The sequence below is a fragment of the Sinohyriopsis cumingii genome, chromosome 12 (assembly GCF_028554795.1).
Source record: "Sinohyriopsis cumingii isolate HCF-2022 chromosome 12, ASM2855479v2, whole genome shotgun sequence".
Taxonomy (NCBI): Eukaryota; Metazoa; Mollusca; class Bivalvia; order Unionida; family Unionidae; genus Sinohyriopsis; species Sinohyriopsis cumingii.
In genome coordinates, this window is record NC_142972.1 from 77,095,075 (window position 1) to 77,117,089 (window position 22,015).

The following is a 22,015-nucleotide window of genomic DNA, read 5'->3' on the forward strand; positions in this document are numbered from 1 at the left end:
TGGCATCGGTTATATGTGATTCGGCCGGCGGCTGATGAAAAGCCATGTTATGATGCTTTAAAGGATTTTTTAAAAAAGATTTGAGTGGCAAAAGCGGAAACCCTATTATTGATTTTTTCCACATTGTTAAGAAAGCTACCATTCACAGTTTGGATGCAAACGAAAACATTCCTGCAGAATCTGACAATGTGATCATTGAACTCCAAGGCAATCATGCGCATATATTAGTACGATTAGGCCGATGTAGTCTATTTGATTCAACGGTACGAACACGTGCCTAAAGGGATCGGTGACAACTTTAACATGTAACTTTCTATGGCAATGATGCATATGGTCTTGAAAATATTCATTGGATTGGGTGTGCCACCAAACATTTGTGGGATGAATTTCGAGACACGTTTACGTGGACCACAGAGGACCTGATTAGTTTTTTCACCTCTGTTTTATAAGCAAGTTGCAGTTTAAATAGTTCATATTGCTTGGGGCTGGACACAAACATGTTTCACAAGTCAATTTAACAATCAAAAACAAAAATTCAACGTCTGTCAGTGATGTCACTGAAACATATGAAAAGCTCTATTTCATTGTAATATCTTATACACTGTTACTGCTGGGGAATCACGCACACTTGAGATCGCACTAGACTAGCTTTGAGTTTATTATAGTTGGCCTAATATCCGATCACAACTGTTTGAACTTTCCTCGAGCGCATACGACATCGACTCGATCAATGAAAAAATTAGATGAAGAATCACATTAAAAACCGACAAAGCCTAAAATCAACTATATACCTGCCATTGCGCCTACACTTTTGTCAGCGCAATCAAATTTCAAACGTATGTTGTTGATATTTCATGGTCATCATAACTATTTGTTTTGGGTTCACAAGACAACTTTACATAGTTAAACGATTTTTACGTACGGGATATCATATAGAGCCCAACATAGTCAAAATTACCCCAAAGACGCAGATCAGTTTAACACGTCACGCCGTCAGTGGAAAACAGGTCTTAAATAACGTACATAGATGTTCAGGATTATAAACTGTTTGGGGTTTGAAATCAATAATGCCTACACAACACCTGTATATCTTCCATGTCATAATAATCAGTTGACACATATTCATTTTACTCTTGTGGTTCAGAACGGCACGTTGTTGATCTGCCCTACACGGTGAAACATAATCTATACAACTGTGCATTAGAGATTGATCTGAAATTTAATACGATGACAGTTGATTGTTGATGTGTGAAACAGGTGGGAATTGTTTACATGATAAAACCCGTTTGCGCGACATGTTGTGGCACTAGCCTCGGATTTGCTCGTGGATTGTTCACAGGCACACCAATTGTGTTTATAACCTTCTCATCGCACTCTGCACCAATCGCTAAGAAAGTTGCAAGGCCATTCGCCGATATTATCAAAAGTGTGGTTGTGGATCGGATGAAAAAACAGAGATTACAAGTTGCTCAGGTGCATCGAGATCGATTGCAATGATTAGCGACTCGAGCACCGTGAAAACGTTACTCTATCATCAACTGAAATTTAGCTGGCTGCAGTTGATAAAATTATTAATGAAACCGCTCAACAATGATCGCTAGTACCAATTCTGAAATTCATGAATTGCAAATATGCCAGTGGGAAGAGGATTACAGTCGATGATCTTTTATGGGTAGTTTTGCTGGGTAATTGTTTATGGGTTGTACATAGTATGAGACTTATGAGTAAAAGACAATGGAGTACCACTCCGGTTACCTACTGGTTAGAGCGTCCGGCTCAGATGTGGGGAAGTCGCGGGTTCAATTCCCAGACGATTCATGCCAAAGATGTATAAAAAATGGTCCTAACAGATGCCTTGCTATGCGCTCAGCATTAAGAGGTTAGTAGTTGGACTGGTCGCCCTGGTGTCAATATAATATCACTTAGTGAGATATGATGTAACATGCCTACGGCATGATGCCCCAGTGCTAGTCAACACTATAAACTGCCACACAGCAGACATCGTAGCGATATGACTGAATTTTTTTAAACCTACGTTAAAAATCCAAATCGCACACACAAAAAAAACAAGCACAACACATGCACGCACACAAGCAAATGAGAATAGAGGCAGTGATATAAATGGGATAATCAGACTAGCACACAAAAATCCGAAAGCAGTTTAATGACAACGCTTTAGTTCATGACTTCAAAAAGGAACTTCTTTTCTGTATATGCCTCCGTATGATACTTGATCATCCAATCTCAGTTATGTTATTTATTTCTGGAAATTCGTTTATTAGGTTGATTATTATTTGAAGATTTACAAATTAGCTATGATACTTTTCAGGCATAATGGGATCATGTGAATTTAGTATTGATTAAACAATCTGCACGAGGTCTCCTTTTTACCGATTACCGTTTTGCAAATGTGTATTCAGTTTTCAAGATATATGAGTGTAGTAATCAAGTCAGATATGAAGTCCTATTCTTCTTTAATAATGACATAACTTTAACATTGTACCATTTTACGTTCGACTGAATTCTTTAATCGAAAGGACAACACAGACCTGACTAAACAATATAGGATTCGTTAGTGTCCGTGGATGTGAAATAGTAGAAAGTTTTGTCATTGGCTCAAGCTGTTATGTGGTAATGATATTTTCAAAATGGTATTTGGGACCTGCATATATTTATTTCTGTCCGGCAGAAGGGGCCCCGAGTGGCCGAGTGGTTTAAAGCGCTCTCCGTTACGGCTCACTGCCATCTCACCACTGTCTGCGTGGGTTCGAGTCTAGCATTAGGCCAATGCAGGTATGTGGGAAAGCTTGCCAGTAGCATCTTTTGGGTCGGTGGTTCTTTCCGGAGGTTCCCGGGTTCTTCCTCCACCATTAATACCTGCTACAATGTATAGCCTATCGTGTGCTGAAAATGATTTAAACCCCACAACAACAAGAACAACTGTCTGGTAGAATATTTAAAATTGAAATTCACTCTCTAATGAACACGTGTTGCTTGGGAAAGGGACAGATAGCAGCTTAGAACATTAGCTACCATTATGGACAGAGTTAAATTCAAGCGCTATTATTATGAAATGTGGTTAGATTTTCAAATGAATTGTGTCTCCATAATAAACTATTCCGGTCCTTATAATTTTGCAAGCATGATAATTTAACTGGGTGGGACATCATGATACATGTCTGCGGCAGTGTTATCACTTCAAATTGCCCCACTGCATACAAATTGTAAAAGCTACATTAAAATTTCAATTCACACACACACACACACACACACACACACACACACACACACACACACACACACACACACACACACACACACACACACACACTCCTAAGTCGATTTAACTGGTGGATTTTATTTTAATTATGTTCTAAATTGAACATTTTACTGATATAGTGAATCAGTCCCTAAAGAAAACAGCCATAAAGAATTGAAACTATCTCTTTAAATAATTAAAGAACTGTATGTATTATGACAAGAATTTAAACCAAATTGTGGATGGGGTAAAATATACAATAATCCAATCACTAAAGGCTGATTGCACAAGTCAAATGTGTGTGTGTGACTTGGATTTTTAACGTAGCTTTAACAATTTTTTAGTGATATCGCTACGATGTCTGCAATTTGGCATTTTATAGTGATGTCTGGCACTGAGGCATCACGTCGCAGACATGTAGCATGATGTCCCACCCAATCTCATTCTCCTGACACCAGGCTGACCAGTCCTAACACTAATCACTTAATGCTGAGTTCTAAGTGTGGCAGCTGTTACTACCAATTTGTAAGTCGTTGGTATGATTCGGCCGAGGGTCAAACCCACGACCTCCTGCATCCGACACAAGTCAAATGCAATGATGGCCACGAATACCATAACATGAATGACATCAGAGAAAATGCTTAGCTGGCAACTACAGTGAGAGCTGTCAAAGGCAATACGCATGTACTCAGTTGACCTCTGTATTCACATTCTAACTTTATATAGTTTTAAGGATATGAGACCCTGATATGACTTTACATAATGTGCCAGCATCTCAAGGTCTATGTTGTTTATTTTACCGATTACTACTAACAAACTGTATAGACCCAGCTCATCTAAAACATTATGTGACATCACTTCTGAGCCTGTGCAGTTTGCAGCTGGACTCAGCTTATAAGGAACTATATATATGATTCAATGGTTTCCTCTCTTTCATTGACTATTTTAAAAATGCTCACTGTCTGGATTTAATTGCATTATTTAAATTTAAAAGTCGAGTATATTAATATGATTGAAGAGATTTTGCTTTCCTTTTATAGACAGACAATTGATATAACTCTGAAAGAGTAAAGACATTTCTTTATTTTGATAATAAATAAACTTACATGCAAATGTGGTTAAAAGAATGTCTGCATAATGTATAATAATCAACTCCAATTAGACCTTTGCACGTTTTTTCTGTTTCTCTAACCTTGCCTCTGTGCATTGCTAACCCAAATCCAATCTCCTTATCCAAATTGCCAGCAGCGTGACCAACCATATACACATCAACACTGTTGTGTCGTGTTCGGTTTCTTGTTGCATCATGGCACAGCAACAAAATCAGATTATTTTGTGATGAAACAATAGGAGTAAACTAACATACCCAAGGACACACCAAGATTGCAGGATGAATGCAATTGTTTAAAACCTGGAACCTTTCCGTCATTAGTCTGGCATGCTAAGATTACCTATCAACTGCCATTAGCAATGTATACATGGTCAAATCAGTGTACCATATATGTTATGCCCTTAATAGGAGTAAAGTAACATGCCCAAGGACACACCACGATTACAGGATGGGTTGGATTTTTTTAAACCTGGAAGCTTTCCGTCATTAGTCTGGCATGCTAGCAACCTATCAACTGCCATTCGTAATGTACACGTCTTCAAAACAATATACCATATATATTATACCCTAATAAGTCAGTTCCAGCTGAAAACTGTACACAACCAGATCTGCCTTCGCAAAATGCGTAGTAGATCTTGGTCTCTGTAATGTGTTAGGAGAAATTAGTACCAAAAATATCATAGGCCATGATATGTTGACACATTACACGATGGCAGAGATCAAGGACTTCTTTCTGCAGTTGGACTTGACTTATAAGCAAGGATATATGGTAGTGAATGAGCTTTGACTTAATTTACAAGCCTGAAACTAATTGCTGCTTACTTGATCATTGGCATTTAAGCACAATGATATAGTGACATGATACAATATGCACAGCAGCTTGATAATTGGCATCTTGACACATCTTGACATGACATAGCAGGTATGATAGCTTGATCAATGACATTTTGACACCGGTTGACATGAGACAATATGAACGGCAGCTTGATCCAAAACACTTTTTTGACACATGTTGACATGACACAATTTGCATGGCAGCTTGGTCATTGACAATTTGACACCGATATGCTGATATGATACAATTGCACAGCAGCTTGTGCATTGGAATTTCGGCAAAGATATAGTGAGATGACTCAACGTGTAGATAATTTTGATCACTTCCATTTTACATGAATATAATGACATGACCCAAATGTGTAGGCAAGCTTGATCACTTCCATTTTACATGGATATAATGACATAACCCAATGTGTAGACAAGCTTGAACACTTCCATTTTACAAGGATATAATGACATAACCCAATGTGTAGTTAATTTTGATCACTTCAATTTCACATGGATATAATGACATGACCCAATGGGTAGAGCAACCTGAATTGTACCCTAGATAAGTCTTAGTCACATGTTTTGCTTCATGAAGTTAAATCTATAAAATATTAGCATATGGTAATTACCCTGACGATTAAAACTGGAAATGAAAAGAAATAAATATATCAAGTAAACAAATACAAGACCATATACACGGAGGTACAGTCTTGTACTTGTACGGCCAATATGGCTTCCAAAATAACAGAAACTCTTGTGTACAATTTTCTTTGATAAACTTAAGTATTTGTCAAAATATTTTCACATCATAATAATAAATGTTTTGCATGATGATTGATCAGTTCTGACTATGCCGGAATGAGGGTGGGTGCGTTCAAAATCAGTCAAATGAAGATAACAGCTTGAAGTGTTGAATAACTCAAATTTCAAGGTTCATGAACATGGGGATTTGCTCATTAAGAAGCATTATAAAGAGTTCAAATTGTATGTGTTAAGAAATTACAAAATAATTTAAATATTTTCATTTGATAATTATTGATAGCTTAATCTTTCCAATTATTTTCAGCCATTCGTGTGGTAACAAGCTTAACTTTCACTATACGTATGACAGGAATGGACTTTACAGATGATCTGAATAATTCCAGCACTGTAAAATACAACACAACAAAAGATAAACTTGTACAAGCTGTATGTATACATTGCTGACTTCTTATGGAAAATGATTAGTATATGTAAATGCTAGGAGATATTTAAAGTGTATTAGGAATGCAAGTCTAATTATTTAGGAACATGGCAATTGTGGTCCGTGATAGTGGTATCCTTCACGCTTTGTACAAAAGTATGAGATATATGTAGCATTATTATATTAGTGTGAAATTTATTCAAATAATATCATAAAGTCCTATAAAGTATTTTTATACTCATTTGCAGTATTCAAAGTTATAAATATCATTTTCCCTGATTAATCATCGGAATGAATAAATAGCAGTCCATATATCCACCATTACTTATATCAATTATACAAGCTTCTGACCACAATTTCTGCACACACTGTCTTATAAGCCAGGTCAAATCGAAACAGCATAGACCCATTATGTGCCAGTAGATATGGGTATCTGCAGTTTGCGTGTATCATTAACAATATTGCAGTCAATCCAGATATCTACCCAAAACACAATGTTCTGACAACACCTGCTCTATTATACTCACTTGTGAGTTAGGATGAACTGAAAATTGCATAGGCTCTAATCTGCCATAATATTAGGTATTGACAGATCTAGGTCTATGCAATTTATTTGCATTGATCTGTAGAACAAACAACATCGACACTGATCTGCTAGTTCATTATGTATCAGCAGATCAGGGTCTATGTTTGCAATGGAATGGAACTTACAACTGAGTATATGAAGTCGTTGAAATGTTGTACAGTTATGGTTATAATCCAAGATTATCCAATTAATAAATAACTGTGCTCATAATTTGTGCTAGTGCTATTTGCCTTTTTGACTTCTATCAAGGTGCATTGCATGGCTGGACATTTTGACTGCAACTGATTTCACATTGATATTCCGAAGATGCACACTCTCAGAGTTAGTGCTGCAAGTGTTTTATTTTCAGCTTTATTCAACATATAGCAATACTGTTACTGCAGATACTTTAGAATTAGTAACAGGTTTCAGTAAAATTGGTGCATATTGTGGTCATCATATGAAGTGGTACGTATTCACTAGTCTTGGTATTTGGTTCGGTTTTGTTGGAGTAAAATTCAACTTAGAGATACATGCCAGACATAATTAAGTCATGTGACCACAACAAGTCGTGCACTTATTGACACATATCATCTATCGCATTCGACAACCTTGATGGCAGTTTGTACTCACCACCACCGCCACTCAACAATTTTTAAGAAAGAAAAACAAACTCATCCAGATAAGGGGTCGAGATATTGGAATGATACATACATAGAAAGGAAACACTGTGTTGCCTGCAACCAATCTTTTTGAGTCTGATATTAATATTTTTAAAAGAAATAAACTGATCACAATAAATAACAGCAAACACGTATGTGCATGTGTTGAAAGGGATGAAACTCTCAAAATGAAGAGACTTTGTCTGTGCTCACCAGAAAATGAACTACACCAACCCTGTTGTCTGAAACAGAGTCAATGTTCAATGCAAATATGCCCACTATTCTAGGTTGGAATGCAAACTGGAAGACATTTATATGAACCACAGGTGACAAATCAGGGTTTCTAATAATAATTAATTAATGAAGAATTGTCTGTGCATTATTTCATTCAGGCTATTCATTTTTTCTAAAATTGGAATAGAGAGTATAAACTGTAGGGGATGGGTTTGGCAAATAATATCCACACATCATATTTGACCAATCCCTGTATTCGTGGTACAACTGTTTTTATACTTATGTTGTTCTATTTATTACCCTTTTGCTGTTATAATCATATTATTTTACAGTATATTACATATTGTGACCTAAAGCTTGTGTTGTCTTTTGTTGTTGCAATATTAATTATGTTGTTTGCAGAATATTACATATTGTGACCTATATCTTGTGTTGGTAGATATTTTTAATATGTGATGAATTGCTGTGTAAATAGTTGTTATTTGAAAAATTGCACATTAGAATTATATGTGATTCCAGGATCTTCATAAAAGATATTGCCCTTATTAACTGGAGGTAACGAGTGTCACATTTTGATTAAAAATATTCTTTACTAAAGGTTTTTTTTTTAATCATCAGCTTGGGGGTGGGATGTGGGATAGGTGGGTTTTTACTTATATAAGTAATAAAAAGGTTTCATTTTCTTTAGGTATATTATTATTAAGGTAATTGACCCTTACATTGTAGAACTTTAGGACTGATGACCATCTAAATGTCATAAATATAAACCAAGTGATCAGACTCTGGGAGTTAAGGAAGACAATACAATAATTGGACTAATATATAAAACACAAATGTTTAAAATACATTTAAAACTTGGCTGCAGGATACTCCTTTCTAGGTCTTTATACTTTTTTATAGTTTAATTGCTTCTATTTTTTCTCTTGCATACAATACTGTAATGCAGTATACATTAAACTTTTGTTTAGCCATTTTTGTATTGATTTATTTCATTCGAGATAGAAACATTAAGTTTAATATATATTTTTATTTGCTTCTACTTTTTCAGCTTGATAGGATTCTTGGACATTTTCCAGGCTACTCCGGAGCCAGTCTGTTGAGTTTTAGGTAGTATGAATAAAGTACACAAACTAGAGTCTTGTGTACATTTTTGGTATTAGAGATGGAGACCTGAAAGTAGGTGACAAGAAGTATCATGTATGTAATTTTCATTAATTTAATAACAATGCTTTATTTTTTATTTTGTCGCTGTGGAACCAGTCAGAATTGTGTTATTCCTCTTCCCAGTTCCAGCTGTAACTTCAACTTTAAAATATACCAATTTAAGACAATTGTACTGTATATAATAATGATGATTGTCTCACCAGAGTAATCATGTTCAAACGTACGTATTACCTGCATAATCGTGATGATTCTCTTACTGAAGTAAGAGTGTTCAGACATACATATTACTTGCATAATCATTATGATTGTCTTACATGTTTAAGAATGATGAGATGCGTATCACCTGCATTCGTGATGATTGTCTTACCGAAGTATTATCATGTTCAGACATACATATCACCTGCATAATCATGGTGATTGTCTAACATAAGTAAGCATGATGAGACATGTGTCAACTGCATACTCATGGTGATTGCCTTACATGAGTAAGCATGATGAGACATTTGTCACCTGCATAATCGTGATGATTGTCTTACATGAGTAAGCGTGATGAGACATGTATCACCTGCATATTCATGATGATTGTCTCAAACATGTTGAGACTTTGGAAACATTTAAGTGTTCAAGTTTGTGTTGAACCTTTTTGTAACTTACAAACAGGTGGTATACACTGACAAAAACACAGTTAAGACACTGCCTGCCGTGGAGCACTTCAATCCCTTTTTCAGTTCAATTAAAATAAGGCAGTTTTCTTTTGTAAAATCAGAGTTTACAGTGACCATTTTATTATGATTTCATATATGTGACATAACCTTTTGCCTAGGTGTATGATAGTGCTTTGGAACCTGGAGGAGACTGTATGCAAAATGACATGGTTGCAACCTTTGTGACTTATACAATAGTAAAAAAGAACAAATCATATTCAGTCATAGCATTTGCATCAATAGTGTTGTGAAAGAAAAGAAAATGTCTGTGTAATAATATGCAAGACCTTTGGTGACCATTAATGAATTATGTCCTGCAATAAATCGTCAGTGCAGGCTTTCTGATGCAAAAAAACTTTTGTGATCTCATTAATTATGCCATATTGAAAACACCGTTTCTTTGTGTATTTGACAAGAAAAGTTACTGATCTTCAAACTTTGCAAAGTTGTTAAAGACTCATTTCATTAATTGTCATTTATATATTGTTCTTCTCCTACTTTCTTTATAATCACCCTTAAATATGGTACCTGCCAATTCAATATTTAGTAATTTACTATTTTTGTGTTCTTGTTTTAGTTAGATACTACAATAATTGTTATAATACACATAACATTTTATAAGTGTATTGAGTATATGATATTTACTGCATTTTTCTTATTAGGACAATGCTATTGTATTATTGTGGTATAGTAGTTAGAACATCTGCCTCATATGCGGGAGGTCGCAGATTCGAACCCCAGCCCAGTCATACCAAAAACTTACAAAAATGATACTAGCAGCTGCCTCACTTGATGATCAGCATGAAGAGGGTACTACGATTGGTGCGAGGATAATTTGAATCGGTGGCACATCATGATACATGTCTGCGGCATGATGCTCCAGTGCTAGACATCACTATAAACTTGCAGACATCGTAGCGACGTGACTGAGCAATCGTTAATGCTACATTAAAAATCCAAATCACGCACAAACACGCTCTTTAAAGTTCCAAAGTTGACAGAGTCCTGTAATGATAAGATTCTCCATTCATGTTTTGTCTGTCAATATGCCGGTATAATCAGATGAACAATGCTGTCGGGCATTTCTGCACTCTTAATGTTTCCGTCTCAATATTGACGCAAAACTCTTACATATTTGACCGATTGACAAAATGAAATACAGCAATGGTTGCCATTTGAAAAGATGCAATTGTCACCAGAATATTCTTTATGTTCAAAATAATATTAATTTTGGAAACAGGGGATACCACACCCATGTTTTCCTGATGCTTAATATGCTGGCCTATTCTGCGCACAGTGTTGAAAAGATGTAATATTTATTAATCGGGCAATATGTATATGAAATGCATTACTTTGGACTATTTCTGTCAGCATTTCAGTCGAGTAATTAGGTCAGGTTTATAGCTAATTTTACACAATACAACGTAACTATGTCAATAAATGTCAAGATATATTAAGCAAACAAAGCCGATCCTGTAAAAAAGTTAGCAAAGTTCAACATTTTATAAAAAAAATAATTTATTATGTGGAAGAGAAACAACAATGAATATGATGTAATGTGTTTACAATGTCTTGCTGATGGGGAAAATGTATGAAATAATTTAGAAACAGACTATATCCCGGTGAATTTCTTGAGAATGTATATCCTAGCGGCAAACTGGAAACTTGGATTAAAGTGCAGTATTGTTTTAAAGTATACATTTTCATCTTTTATATAAATTATGTATTTGTATGTTTCTAAATATACATAGTAAATCGGATTTTCTGCTTTACCGGTTTAAGTATGTCATGGATTGGGTCTTCATGTTGACATTTATTATCACATTTTCATATGCATTTCGAGTTGAAATGTCAGATATGTTTGAACACTTTATGCTTATCACTTTTCTTAATTAAATTGGGATCGTTCTTTCTTGATACAAAATGGATTTTGACCCAAAGTAACACGTGATCCAATGTTTACAGAAATGATATATCGTTGCGCAGAATTACCAGGTGCGCAGAATTGGCAGACATGGTGGGTATATCTTTCTGTTAAAGCTTGATTTTCACAAGATAACGTCATTTGGAATTATTAGATTTTAATTAAATTGGTTTTAAGCTATATATTGGCAAGATTTTGAGAGAATTTGATTTTCAGCCTTCTGTGGCATCACTTTGAGGAATTGTAGCCCCTGATTCCTTACCTATCATTCCTACGGCTTAACGTTACCAATCAGATTTCAACCAGATTTTCATGCCGTTTTCTATTAATGAGACTGTGATAGCTTTTGATTTTAGTAATTCCACATCGGCGTGAGATGAGTTAGGTCCCCAAACTTCCTCTCCGTCCAACTTTGGCTTCTACAACATTACTTTACTATAAGTAATATTTTATATCAGATATAGCTTGTCATGCACTATTATACTGATAAAACCTTGAATAGGTTGTATTTCAACCAGGTGTGGCATGCAGCTTTAAACTTCATGAGACCTTGATGCCTTTTATTTCTATTTTTCTCAAAGACATTTGCAGAAATTATAGTCTCATTTCGCCTGCCATCCTTTGAATTCTGTATTACCTTTTTCATGCAGCTTTATACCGATCAGAACTGGCAAAAACAGATTTACAACCTTACACGACTACATAAACAGGAGTTATATCCCCTAATTGTGCATCGTTCAAATTTAGCCCTCCACAACGGAACTTTACTAATTTATGATGCAAGGTTATATTGATTAGATCCTCAATAACTTGGACTAACAGAATTACGCTACATTATTTAGATGAGATATAGGCCCTGCATTTATATACACCTACCAAAGTTCCTGTTTAAAGCCTAGTTAAGCAGACTGTAGCAAGCAGAACCCTTGGTGATGCACTCATTTTTAATAATGATGGTTGATAATTGACTGCGTCATTATCTTTTATTTCATCCAGGAGAGGTAGTGTAATAGCAGATGCCAAAGTGTCAGTGGACCAGACTGGGAATATAAGTACCGTTCAAGCTGCACTTCAGCAGTCAGTGTCTTCAGGATACATTGGACCCAATATGACAGTTGATTCCACATATTTTATAGCTTACATAGGAGGTATGTGGGTTATAGTTAATTTATATGACAAGATGATACCATTTATGAAACCATGCTCATTATATATGATAAGGTGTTAATGGCAGATGAAATGTCCTATTTGATCCATCATTCATGCTTTAGAGTTCCTTCTCAGTTTGACCAAAAGTTATAAACAAGCAGAGGCAAATTTAAATGATATGCCATGACTCAGTACATCAAATTGCGATTATGTTTACAAAATGAACCTAAAAGGGAAATGTTTTGTTTTCAATAAAGAGTTTATACTGCAGGATCATTCCATTGTTATTTCCATCTTCCCATCCCATGAAATCGTATTAGCACAATTACACAAAAACTAGTTTGTATATGCACTCAAATAATTTTTTTGATCTATGCACATTTCAGATGGATATTTCATAGTGGATGATATTAATATAACCAATGCAGGAGATATTTATAATGGAAGTTCAGTAAATATTACCTGCATGACAACAGTAGTCGGAAATGCAACTCCGACCTTCACCTGGAAATACAATGGGAATGTCATGAATCCTGTACCCGGCTCTAGGATAAGCATCTCAAGTATTACAGTCGACCCTGACACACCACATAGAATATATAAGACTGTGTCATTTAATCCAATACAATCTTCTGATTCAGGTGAGAAAACCAAAATTGTATTTACTGTATATAATGCATAGCCATCTAGTAAGAGTATAGACCTGGACCTGTTGCTGCATAATTCCCTGGCAGATTAGCGTTACTGTATTTGTTCGTACCTTCTCACTGCTTGCAGCAAGACATCTTGATTTTGTTACAGCTATTTATGGTGAGAAGCATCTTAGTAAGATTATGCAAAAAAGCTCAACATAGACAAATAAAAATTGCTGTCATATTTCTATAAATATGCGTAGATGGCCTGATTTGACTAACATGCAGTTTGTAATGTTTTGCACACAACTGTTTTAACATTTGGGACTTGCAGTGCTTTAAAAACTTGTTGGTACAATTAAATAAAGTGCATATGATGTAAACTGAAAAAAATTGGTATGCAAGACAACATCATTAAATTTTCATGTCGTTATAGTAATTTTTCAACTTTTCTGTCACTTTTAAAATGTATGGACTTAAACATTTTGGTCTTAAACATGGACATGCTTGGTTACCAACACAAATCTAGTTCTCCTTGCGATCTTCAGTTAACAGTATTAAATCCAATCTTTCAAGCGCATTTGGGAGTGGTAGATCGGAGTCTTTTCTGCTCTCTGTTAATCCATTTTCCAATAAGTGAGATAGAATTTTGATTTTTAACATATTAAACAATTTTGGGATTATCTCCGTTTCCTCAAAATATAAAACAATTCTCATTCCAGTGAATTTTTTCGATATAATCATCACAATTGCTTCATTCATCATTCTTATTTATCTCTGAATTCCTAATGTTTGTAATGTTCAGCTAACTTGTTATGAACGATTAACAACTTTTTGAAATCTATATAAAGGTGTATTTATTTGTAATTCTCATTCAAAATCTTTGAGAGAATTGCACTACTTTTCACACAGCAGTAGAATGAATTTAAAATATGAAATCTTGTATGATGTCAATGGTAAATATGAAAATGATATTTTATTGTTTTGAATCCTTTTAAAACATAATACTCGACACTCAGTAATTAAAAATACTCACTTAGGATGGAGTGTCATGTGATGACTTTATGATATATAAAAATTATTATTTTATTGTCACATATGTTGAGGTAGGGTATATAGTAATTATCGTGTTCATCATTTCGTTCTGCCATATGCAAACAATCTCGATAGCATGACAAGTCCTGCAGTTATTTTGTAATTGTTGCCCTTTTTGTCTTGTTGGTTAAACAGCGTATGACATAATCTCATTAGTGCAGATAGTCCTCCAGTTTTAGATGCATCGCCAGGAAGCTTAGTGAAAAATATAGTCCTCACCTGAAGATGCGTCTTTCGAACAATCACTTTGCACCTGCAATATTTGGTAGAGTTATTGCCATTTTTGTCACTTAGCAGTGTATGACAATTTTATTGGAGAAACTATTTCTGAATTAGTTTCTGCATTGCCATGAAACTTGGTAAATGTCATGTTCATCAATTGATTGAAGATGAACATGTTAACAATTAATAACTCTGCTTCTACAATTTTGACTGTTTTGTCGGGTAGCATAACACATGGGATGACACATTGCCTTGCTAGTACAATTTTCCCAAAACTGCTATGGGATGCTTAGTGAATATGATGGATATAACATCAATGTGCATATAGCAACAAATCACTTTGCTCATGCAATTATTGTAAGATTTGATTGCAGTTAAATGTAAGGTATATCAGATTTTTTAATGCAGCTAGCCTATTGGATATCAGTTGATCTACATGATATTTAGCAGATAGTATGGCCATCACCTGCTGATGCATGTTGTCCAAATCATTTTGTTCCTGCAGTTTTGAAAGAGCTATCGGCCTTTTCAGTTGCAATGGAATGCGCTGTATGGCAGAATCTTTTCTATGCACCTAGTTTAACAAATATGAGTGTGGATCATCATGAGATTGTAAATTACATGTTCATCATCTGAAGATGTGCATATGAGAGCAAATCGCTGTGCTCCTGCAATATTTATTGGATTACATTTGACTTGTGGCCGAATTTATAATGATAGTGTAGGAGACATTCTTGTGAACTCTTCTAGTCTGATTGTTTTCAGTAAACTACTTTAAATGTCTTTACTGTTTTCATCATCATTTGAAGATGTGCATTTTGTTAAATCACCTTGATTTTGCACTTTCTGTTAGAGTTACTGCCCATTATGTCCTGTAGCTGTAGGTTGTGTGAGACAATATTGTGAGGATTTGTTTAATGCATTGGTGTGAAACATGGTATATACTATAGTCATAAGCAGAAGATATGTTGACTAAACATTGCATGCATATTTTGAGAAGTTTTATGAGCTTTTGTTACTTGAGACTCCTCTCCATCATCGAGTATAAAATCATGCGGGGGGGGGGGGGTACAAGTACATATGTGTGCACCTTCCCTCTAGTTTAATTATGCTTCCTTTCTATCCTATACAAGGTGCTTACGAATGTGTTGGTATGGGCGAGAACTTGCCACCATCAATGATCAAAAAGAATGTCTCTGTATTGAGTCAGCCAGTGGTATTTATACAGCCAGTGACACAGACAGTAGATGCCGGCTCCACTGTCAACATTATTTGTCAGGTTGAAAACGATGTGTGGATAACTCAGATAGTTTGGTACAGGAATGGTACCAAAATTAATTCAACAAACCACCTTTCAGGTTAATAATTCAATCTGCATGGTATGGGATCTTTTCCTTTCTTGTCTGCTTTCTTCTGAGCAACCTTGCTACCTACCTATTTATTTGTATCTCCATTATTTTGACGCCGAATGCTAAAATGTAGATATCAATTCTGAAAAAGTGTCAGTAATATATTTTACAAGACTGGTGTTGTGTTTAAATTATGAGAGTCAAACATAAGTTTCATCAGTTTCTATATTTACCTGAAAATTTGGGATGATACTATTATTGTACTGTATGCCTGAATTTTATATCTGATATGATAGAGTTCCTGTCTTGACCACATTAGCAGACAACAGATCTCACTATTTTTGACAATACCAAGATACCGTAATTTGTTTAGTCAAATATCTCCTACAGCAGTTAATGTATTCAACCAAAACTCCTGAATAGTACGTATGACATGAACTACATATTTTAAGGCAGGCTGGTCCAACATCTTCAGCACCATGGGTCATATGGAGAAAAATGGAAAGCTCATTGGCCATGAATGATATATATTATAATAATTGTTCTATAATTACAAGACCGACATTTTGTATGAGTAGGGGACTCAAAAATGACCAATGGGCCAATAGTTGGACCACTCTATTATAAAGGATGCATGTAGTTCATGAAATTTAAGGACTGAATACTTACTGAATGAGTGTCATATTGTAGTGAAGACTATGCACAATATGCAATGTATTGCTTTCAGTTTTCAAACCATCACGAATTCGCTACATCTAAGACATAATATAAAACAGCAAAAATTTCCAAAATAAATATATGTCCCATATGAATCTACATGTCACCACGTACAATTTGTTGGAATTATCATATAGTCGGGACAGTTTTCATATCATATGTTTGATATCACAACGTGTTACATATCACTTTATATGATTATGATTGGTCCCAATGAGCCTGTGAATTATTGTGCAGTATTCTTTTTACTGTTTGGCTATGATCTTGGAAAAAACTTTCTAACCCGCCTTCTGGAATATGTTGTTTCCAGTGCATATTTTGGCAGCCATATTTGAACTTGAGTCATTAAAGGAAATTGGCGAATAATGGTCTTGTCTGTCTGAATATGGCCATTTTACCCCCCACGGGTTTTTTATGTCATTTATAACAATATTATCATATGAAAAATGACGTACAACTCCAATACAAGAAAAAACACCAAGAAGTAAAATTAAGGGTATAGTTCAGTTGGTAGCGGATTTTGTTGGGTGGGGATGGAGGGGGGAGTATATCCGTTACATAGAATCCACTCTATATACAAGCATCAACACTCATAGCCAGATTTTTCAATACATCACATAGCTGGGGGTATCATTTAGTGGTATTTATATATCTGCAAATTTCTCTGTTAACTGTTTATGACTTTGTCTGTCTTGTATTTTGGTCTGTCATGCATTTGACGTATATTTCATATATCATAGATCACATAGCTGAAAAACATCTAAAGTTCTCCTTCTGTAAAATGCTATACATGAGAGCCATACGTATTACACATATGCGAGGGAGCATTATATTGAGGGATGTTCTAAATCGACTCTGTCTTGATAGTACATTAAACACGAGCATACCATTTACTAATGTGAGTTCACATTTTAATCATTTTTCAAACTGTGTGCATTATTTATAATTGGTAGTGTAATATTGATGGTGTTTATGCTGAGGAACCAATGTACATATATATTAATTAACCAATGTACATATATATTAATTAACCAATGTACATATATATTAATTAACCAATGTACATATATATTAATTAACCAATGTACATATATATTAATTAACCAATGTACATATATATTAATTAACCAATGTACATATATATTAATTAGCCAATGTACATATATATTAATTAATCGAAAAGGCCAATACTAGCTAATCTGGACTGATAAAATACAAATTCCTTGAAATGATGTTTATATAGGACAAGAAAAACAGAATCGGTACCTTGCTTTTACAATGTGTATTAAAGTTGCATTTGAATTTGGAAAGTACTCAAACAATGGCCACCCATAGGAAAATTCAAAACTGACCTTTCCACACAGCTTACCTTTTAAAATTATTATTTCAACAAATACCTTGCACTGAATATCATTCTCATTCTTTTTATTCTTCTTCTAAGTCTTCTTCTTGCATCGACAAGATTTCTATATGTGCATCATATAACAAAATTCATGAATTACGAGTATAATATTCTCAACCTAATTTACGTGAAACACAAGTATCATGGTTATGTAATCCACTTAAAATGTATTTAAGTGAAGTAATTACTGACTTATATATATATATATATATATATATATATATATATATATATATATATATATATATATATATATATATATATACATTAATTGTATTTTGTTTACATTTCAAAACAATATCAAGTAATCAAATATTCAAGATGAACATAGTTGAGTGTTATATATATTTGACAACATAACAAGAGTACTTTTATTTTGTGAAACAATAACTATCAATGTCACAAATCAAATTTAATTTTTATTCAGATTGAACAATATAGTATTGATACCATGATTTCATTGCAAGTAATTTCGCTTATCCTTGGAAAAAACTATCAGTGCCAATATCGGGATTTCGAATTTCCTGCAAACTTTGGAACTTGCTTCTGAATATTAAACTGTATTCTCCATAATAAACTGTATTCTCCAGAATGATCTATATTCTCCATAATGAACTGTATTCTCCATAATGAATAGTATTCTCCATAATAAACTATATTCTCCATAATGAACTGTATTCTCCATAATGAATAGTATTCTCCATAATAAACTGTATTCTCAATAATGAATTGTATTCTCCATAATGAACTGTATTCTCCATAATGAACTGTAATAATGAACTGTATTCTCCAGAAATAACTATATTCTCCAATAATAAACTGTATTCTCCATAACGAATAGTATTCTCCATAATAAACTATATTCTCCTTAATGAATAGTATTCTCCATAATGAATTGTAATAACTAACTGTATTCTCCATAATGAACTTTAATAATGTACTGTATTCTCCATAATGAACTGTATTCTCCATAATGAATATTATTCTCCAGGATCAACTGTATATGTGACACAAATCTATTAAGTACTCTTTTCACTTATTTCGGTTGTTATCTTTGATCGCATGTGTAAAATGCTGAATGAATTGAGAGACTTTAATTATGCTACTTGAAGAAAAATATTTATAACAGGGTTTGATTGTTCAGTAAAAATTGACTTGACACATGATCGTGCCCACTCGCTGCAAACGTGGGTATGATTTGCAAGCCTTTTGAATTGTCTTCTTTTTTTGCCTCTTTTATTTAATTTAAGGTACAAGTAACATTATAACACAAAGCAGGTAAGCTTTCAACTGAATTTAACCACACAACAAAGGCTTCTGGAAGCTGGAGAGCAAAACACAGTCTGCACTTAATTAGGCTACAAGAGAAATGCTGCAGACCTAGTTATAATGGTAGATTCACACGTTGCACATTTGAATATAAGCGGGCATATCACACTTAAAGTAAAACTAAAATAAACGATAGAGCTAAGATAGAAATGTAACTTGACAAAACTTATTTAACTGGTATGTATTTCTTAAAGTATTGCTCCAGTAGTCATTACTAACATTTACATTTACTGCTATTTTATCATGTACAGTATTGACATTTTCAGTGCACTGAGATATTTTTGGTAAGTAATTCTTAAGAAAATATTTGACTTCATGTTAACAGCTGCTAATTTCATGATGCTGATACAAATTATCGGGCACTAACCACTGATTTTGATTATAAAACGAGTTACATATCTGAGTTTCATTAACCAATTGTAATTGTAATTTTTATCACGTACATCCAGTTGGGGCCGCTTTTATCAATATTTTCTAGGAAAACAATTGGGATATATGCCTGATCCTGCATCAATTATACAGGAGTGTGTTATCCCAAGAGAGTTTTATTGAGATCCCCGACGTTATATTTATTTATACGCCTACAAAGTCAAATTTACATATTCTACTAAAATTGACTCTCGGGTCTGTTCTTACAATCAGTAACTAGACTTTATGGTGCAGACAGTTAAGGGTGTGTAAGACAAAACTCAGGATCATACAGGAATATGTTTTTCTGAACACTATTGTTACTTAGTGTGCTGAAGTCATAAATTTAATAATTTTATTACCAACTTGTATTTCAATAGAGTCATACAAATCTTTACTTAAAATGTATTTAGTACGGTCTATATGTTTTTAATTTTCCAGCGGAAACATTCTTAGATGATACTACAACAAACATATTAACACGCGGAAATATAAGTTATACAACTAGTTATGAATGTCGAGGGGAAAATGCTGCAGGACCAGGACATATGCGGCAAGCCATCATATATGTAGTATTACTTGGGTCACAAAAAGGTGAGACCTGTGAAAACGAAACTGACAAACGGGGAACAGAATGGTCAAGAACATTGCAAGGCACTTACAATAACAAGTCATGCCCAACAGGAATGTTAGGTACTGTTCAATTTAATGCCATGTTAATCATTTTTCGATACATTACAATATAAGTTCATGAGTTCTCTTTAGCTAACTAGAAGGATTTATTTTTAGACAGTACATATTTTCCCTTAAGTCAGGGATACCATATCTACTCATATTTAAATTCAATCCACCATCAAACAACATAGACCCTGACCTGCCATCACATAATTTTCCAGTAGATCTATTGATTGGTCTTAATAAACTGCATAGATCCAGATATGCTGGCTCATTAAGTGATGGCAAATCTTGGTCTGTGCAATTTGTATTGAACTCGACTTACAAGCAAATATGTATTATTCCAACCATGCATATTTCATTATATTTGTTCATGTGGGTAGTTTTGCCATGCTCTGACATTAAATGCCATCACATGATGTCATTTGATGTACTAAATGTATTATCTGTAATATCTTTACCCACTGGAACTGTTCTCCCTCAGTGCTGTCTTGTTGAGGATGGCAATTGTAAAATAATTGCTTTCATTCAACCAGGAACAGCTCAGACCCAGATCTTCACTTGCAAGGGCAAGTAACAGAACAAGATCTATAATAATGTTTATTCTGCTTGTAAATTAATATAAACGTTCGTCCATTTGACCAGCAGCACAAGTTTGTTAAAGCTACTCCTCCAAATCTTATGAAGAATCGTCTGTAAATTGTATACACATATTCATGCCGTGGTCAAGTCAGGACCAAAATAAAAGTGTTGGACAATTTAGGTCTGAACTCACCTTCATATACAATCTTGCTATATATACAGACGATACAGACTAGTCTGTCTGCAATACATCAGTGTGTCAATGTGAATTTTATACACTTAGCTGTATTTGTGCGGTTCCTAAATTAAAATATTTTAAAGGGACCTTTCCTTAATATGCAAAGCAAAAATATGTTAATGACAACTTGTAAATCGATGTGGAATACAACTGCAACCCTGCCACCTGTCACCATTTGGAATTTACATCTGGGTGTTCCGACAGATGCAGCAATCACTCTGATAAAACCTTCAAATATTCTCTCTTTATAAAGTTGTGGTTGTTTTGGTCATGCGACGTGACACATTATGTATGTTCTGCCATTTAATTTGATTTGTTTAATCCTTCGTTAGGTAAATTTAATGTGAAATCCACTAAAATGGGTAATTATAAATATCTTTTTACATAATGTATGAAAATCACACGATAAATACACATATGCTCGAGTTGTGCCAAATGACCAAATCAACTCAAACTTTCAATAATGACCATCATAATCAGAAAATCTTTTGAGGTCAGATTTATTGGTTTATATCTAGATCTACCTCTAAGAGATTTCATCCTTCCAGGTCCAGTTTTGACCGACGGAGTGACGATTTAACAACAA

The 22,015-nt window shown here is 34.3% G+C and overlaps 1 protein-coding gene across 1 annotated transcript in view; it reads left to right on the top strand.

Annotated features, from left to right (window-relative positions):
- The first annotated feature begins 5,079 nt into the window (after positions 1-5,079).
- Positions 5,080-22,015, top strand: part of LOC149786790 (adhesion G protein-coupled receptor L2-like) — an 84,213-nt gene continuing 67,277 nt past the window's right edge. The window contains exons 1-6 of the mRNA XM_089975980.1: positions 5,080-5,139; positions 8,888-8,946; positions 12,628-12,779; positions 13,167-13,343; positions 15,863-16,087; positions 20,376-20,627. Coding sequence (XP_089832106.1) covers positions 5,080-5,139; positions 8,888-8,946; positions 12,628-12,779; positions 13,167-13,343; positions 15,863-16,087; positions 20,376-20,627 — 925 coding nt within the window. The remainder of the gene's footprint in view (positions 5,140-8,887; positions 8,947-12,627; positions 12,780-13,166; positions 13,344-15,862; positions 16,088-20,375; positions 20,628-22,015) is intronic.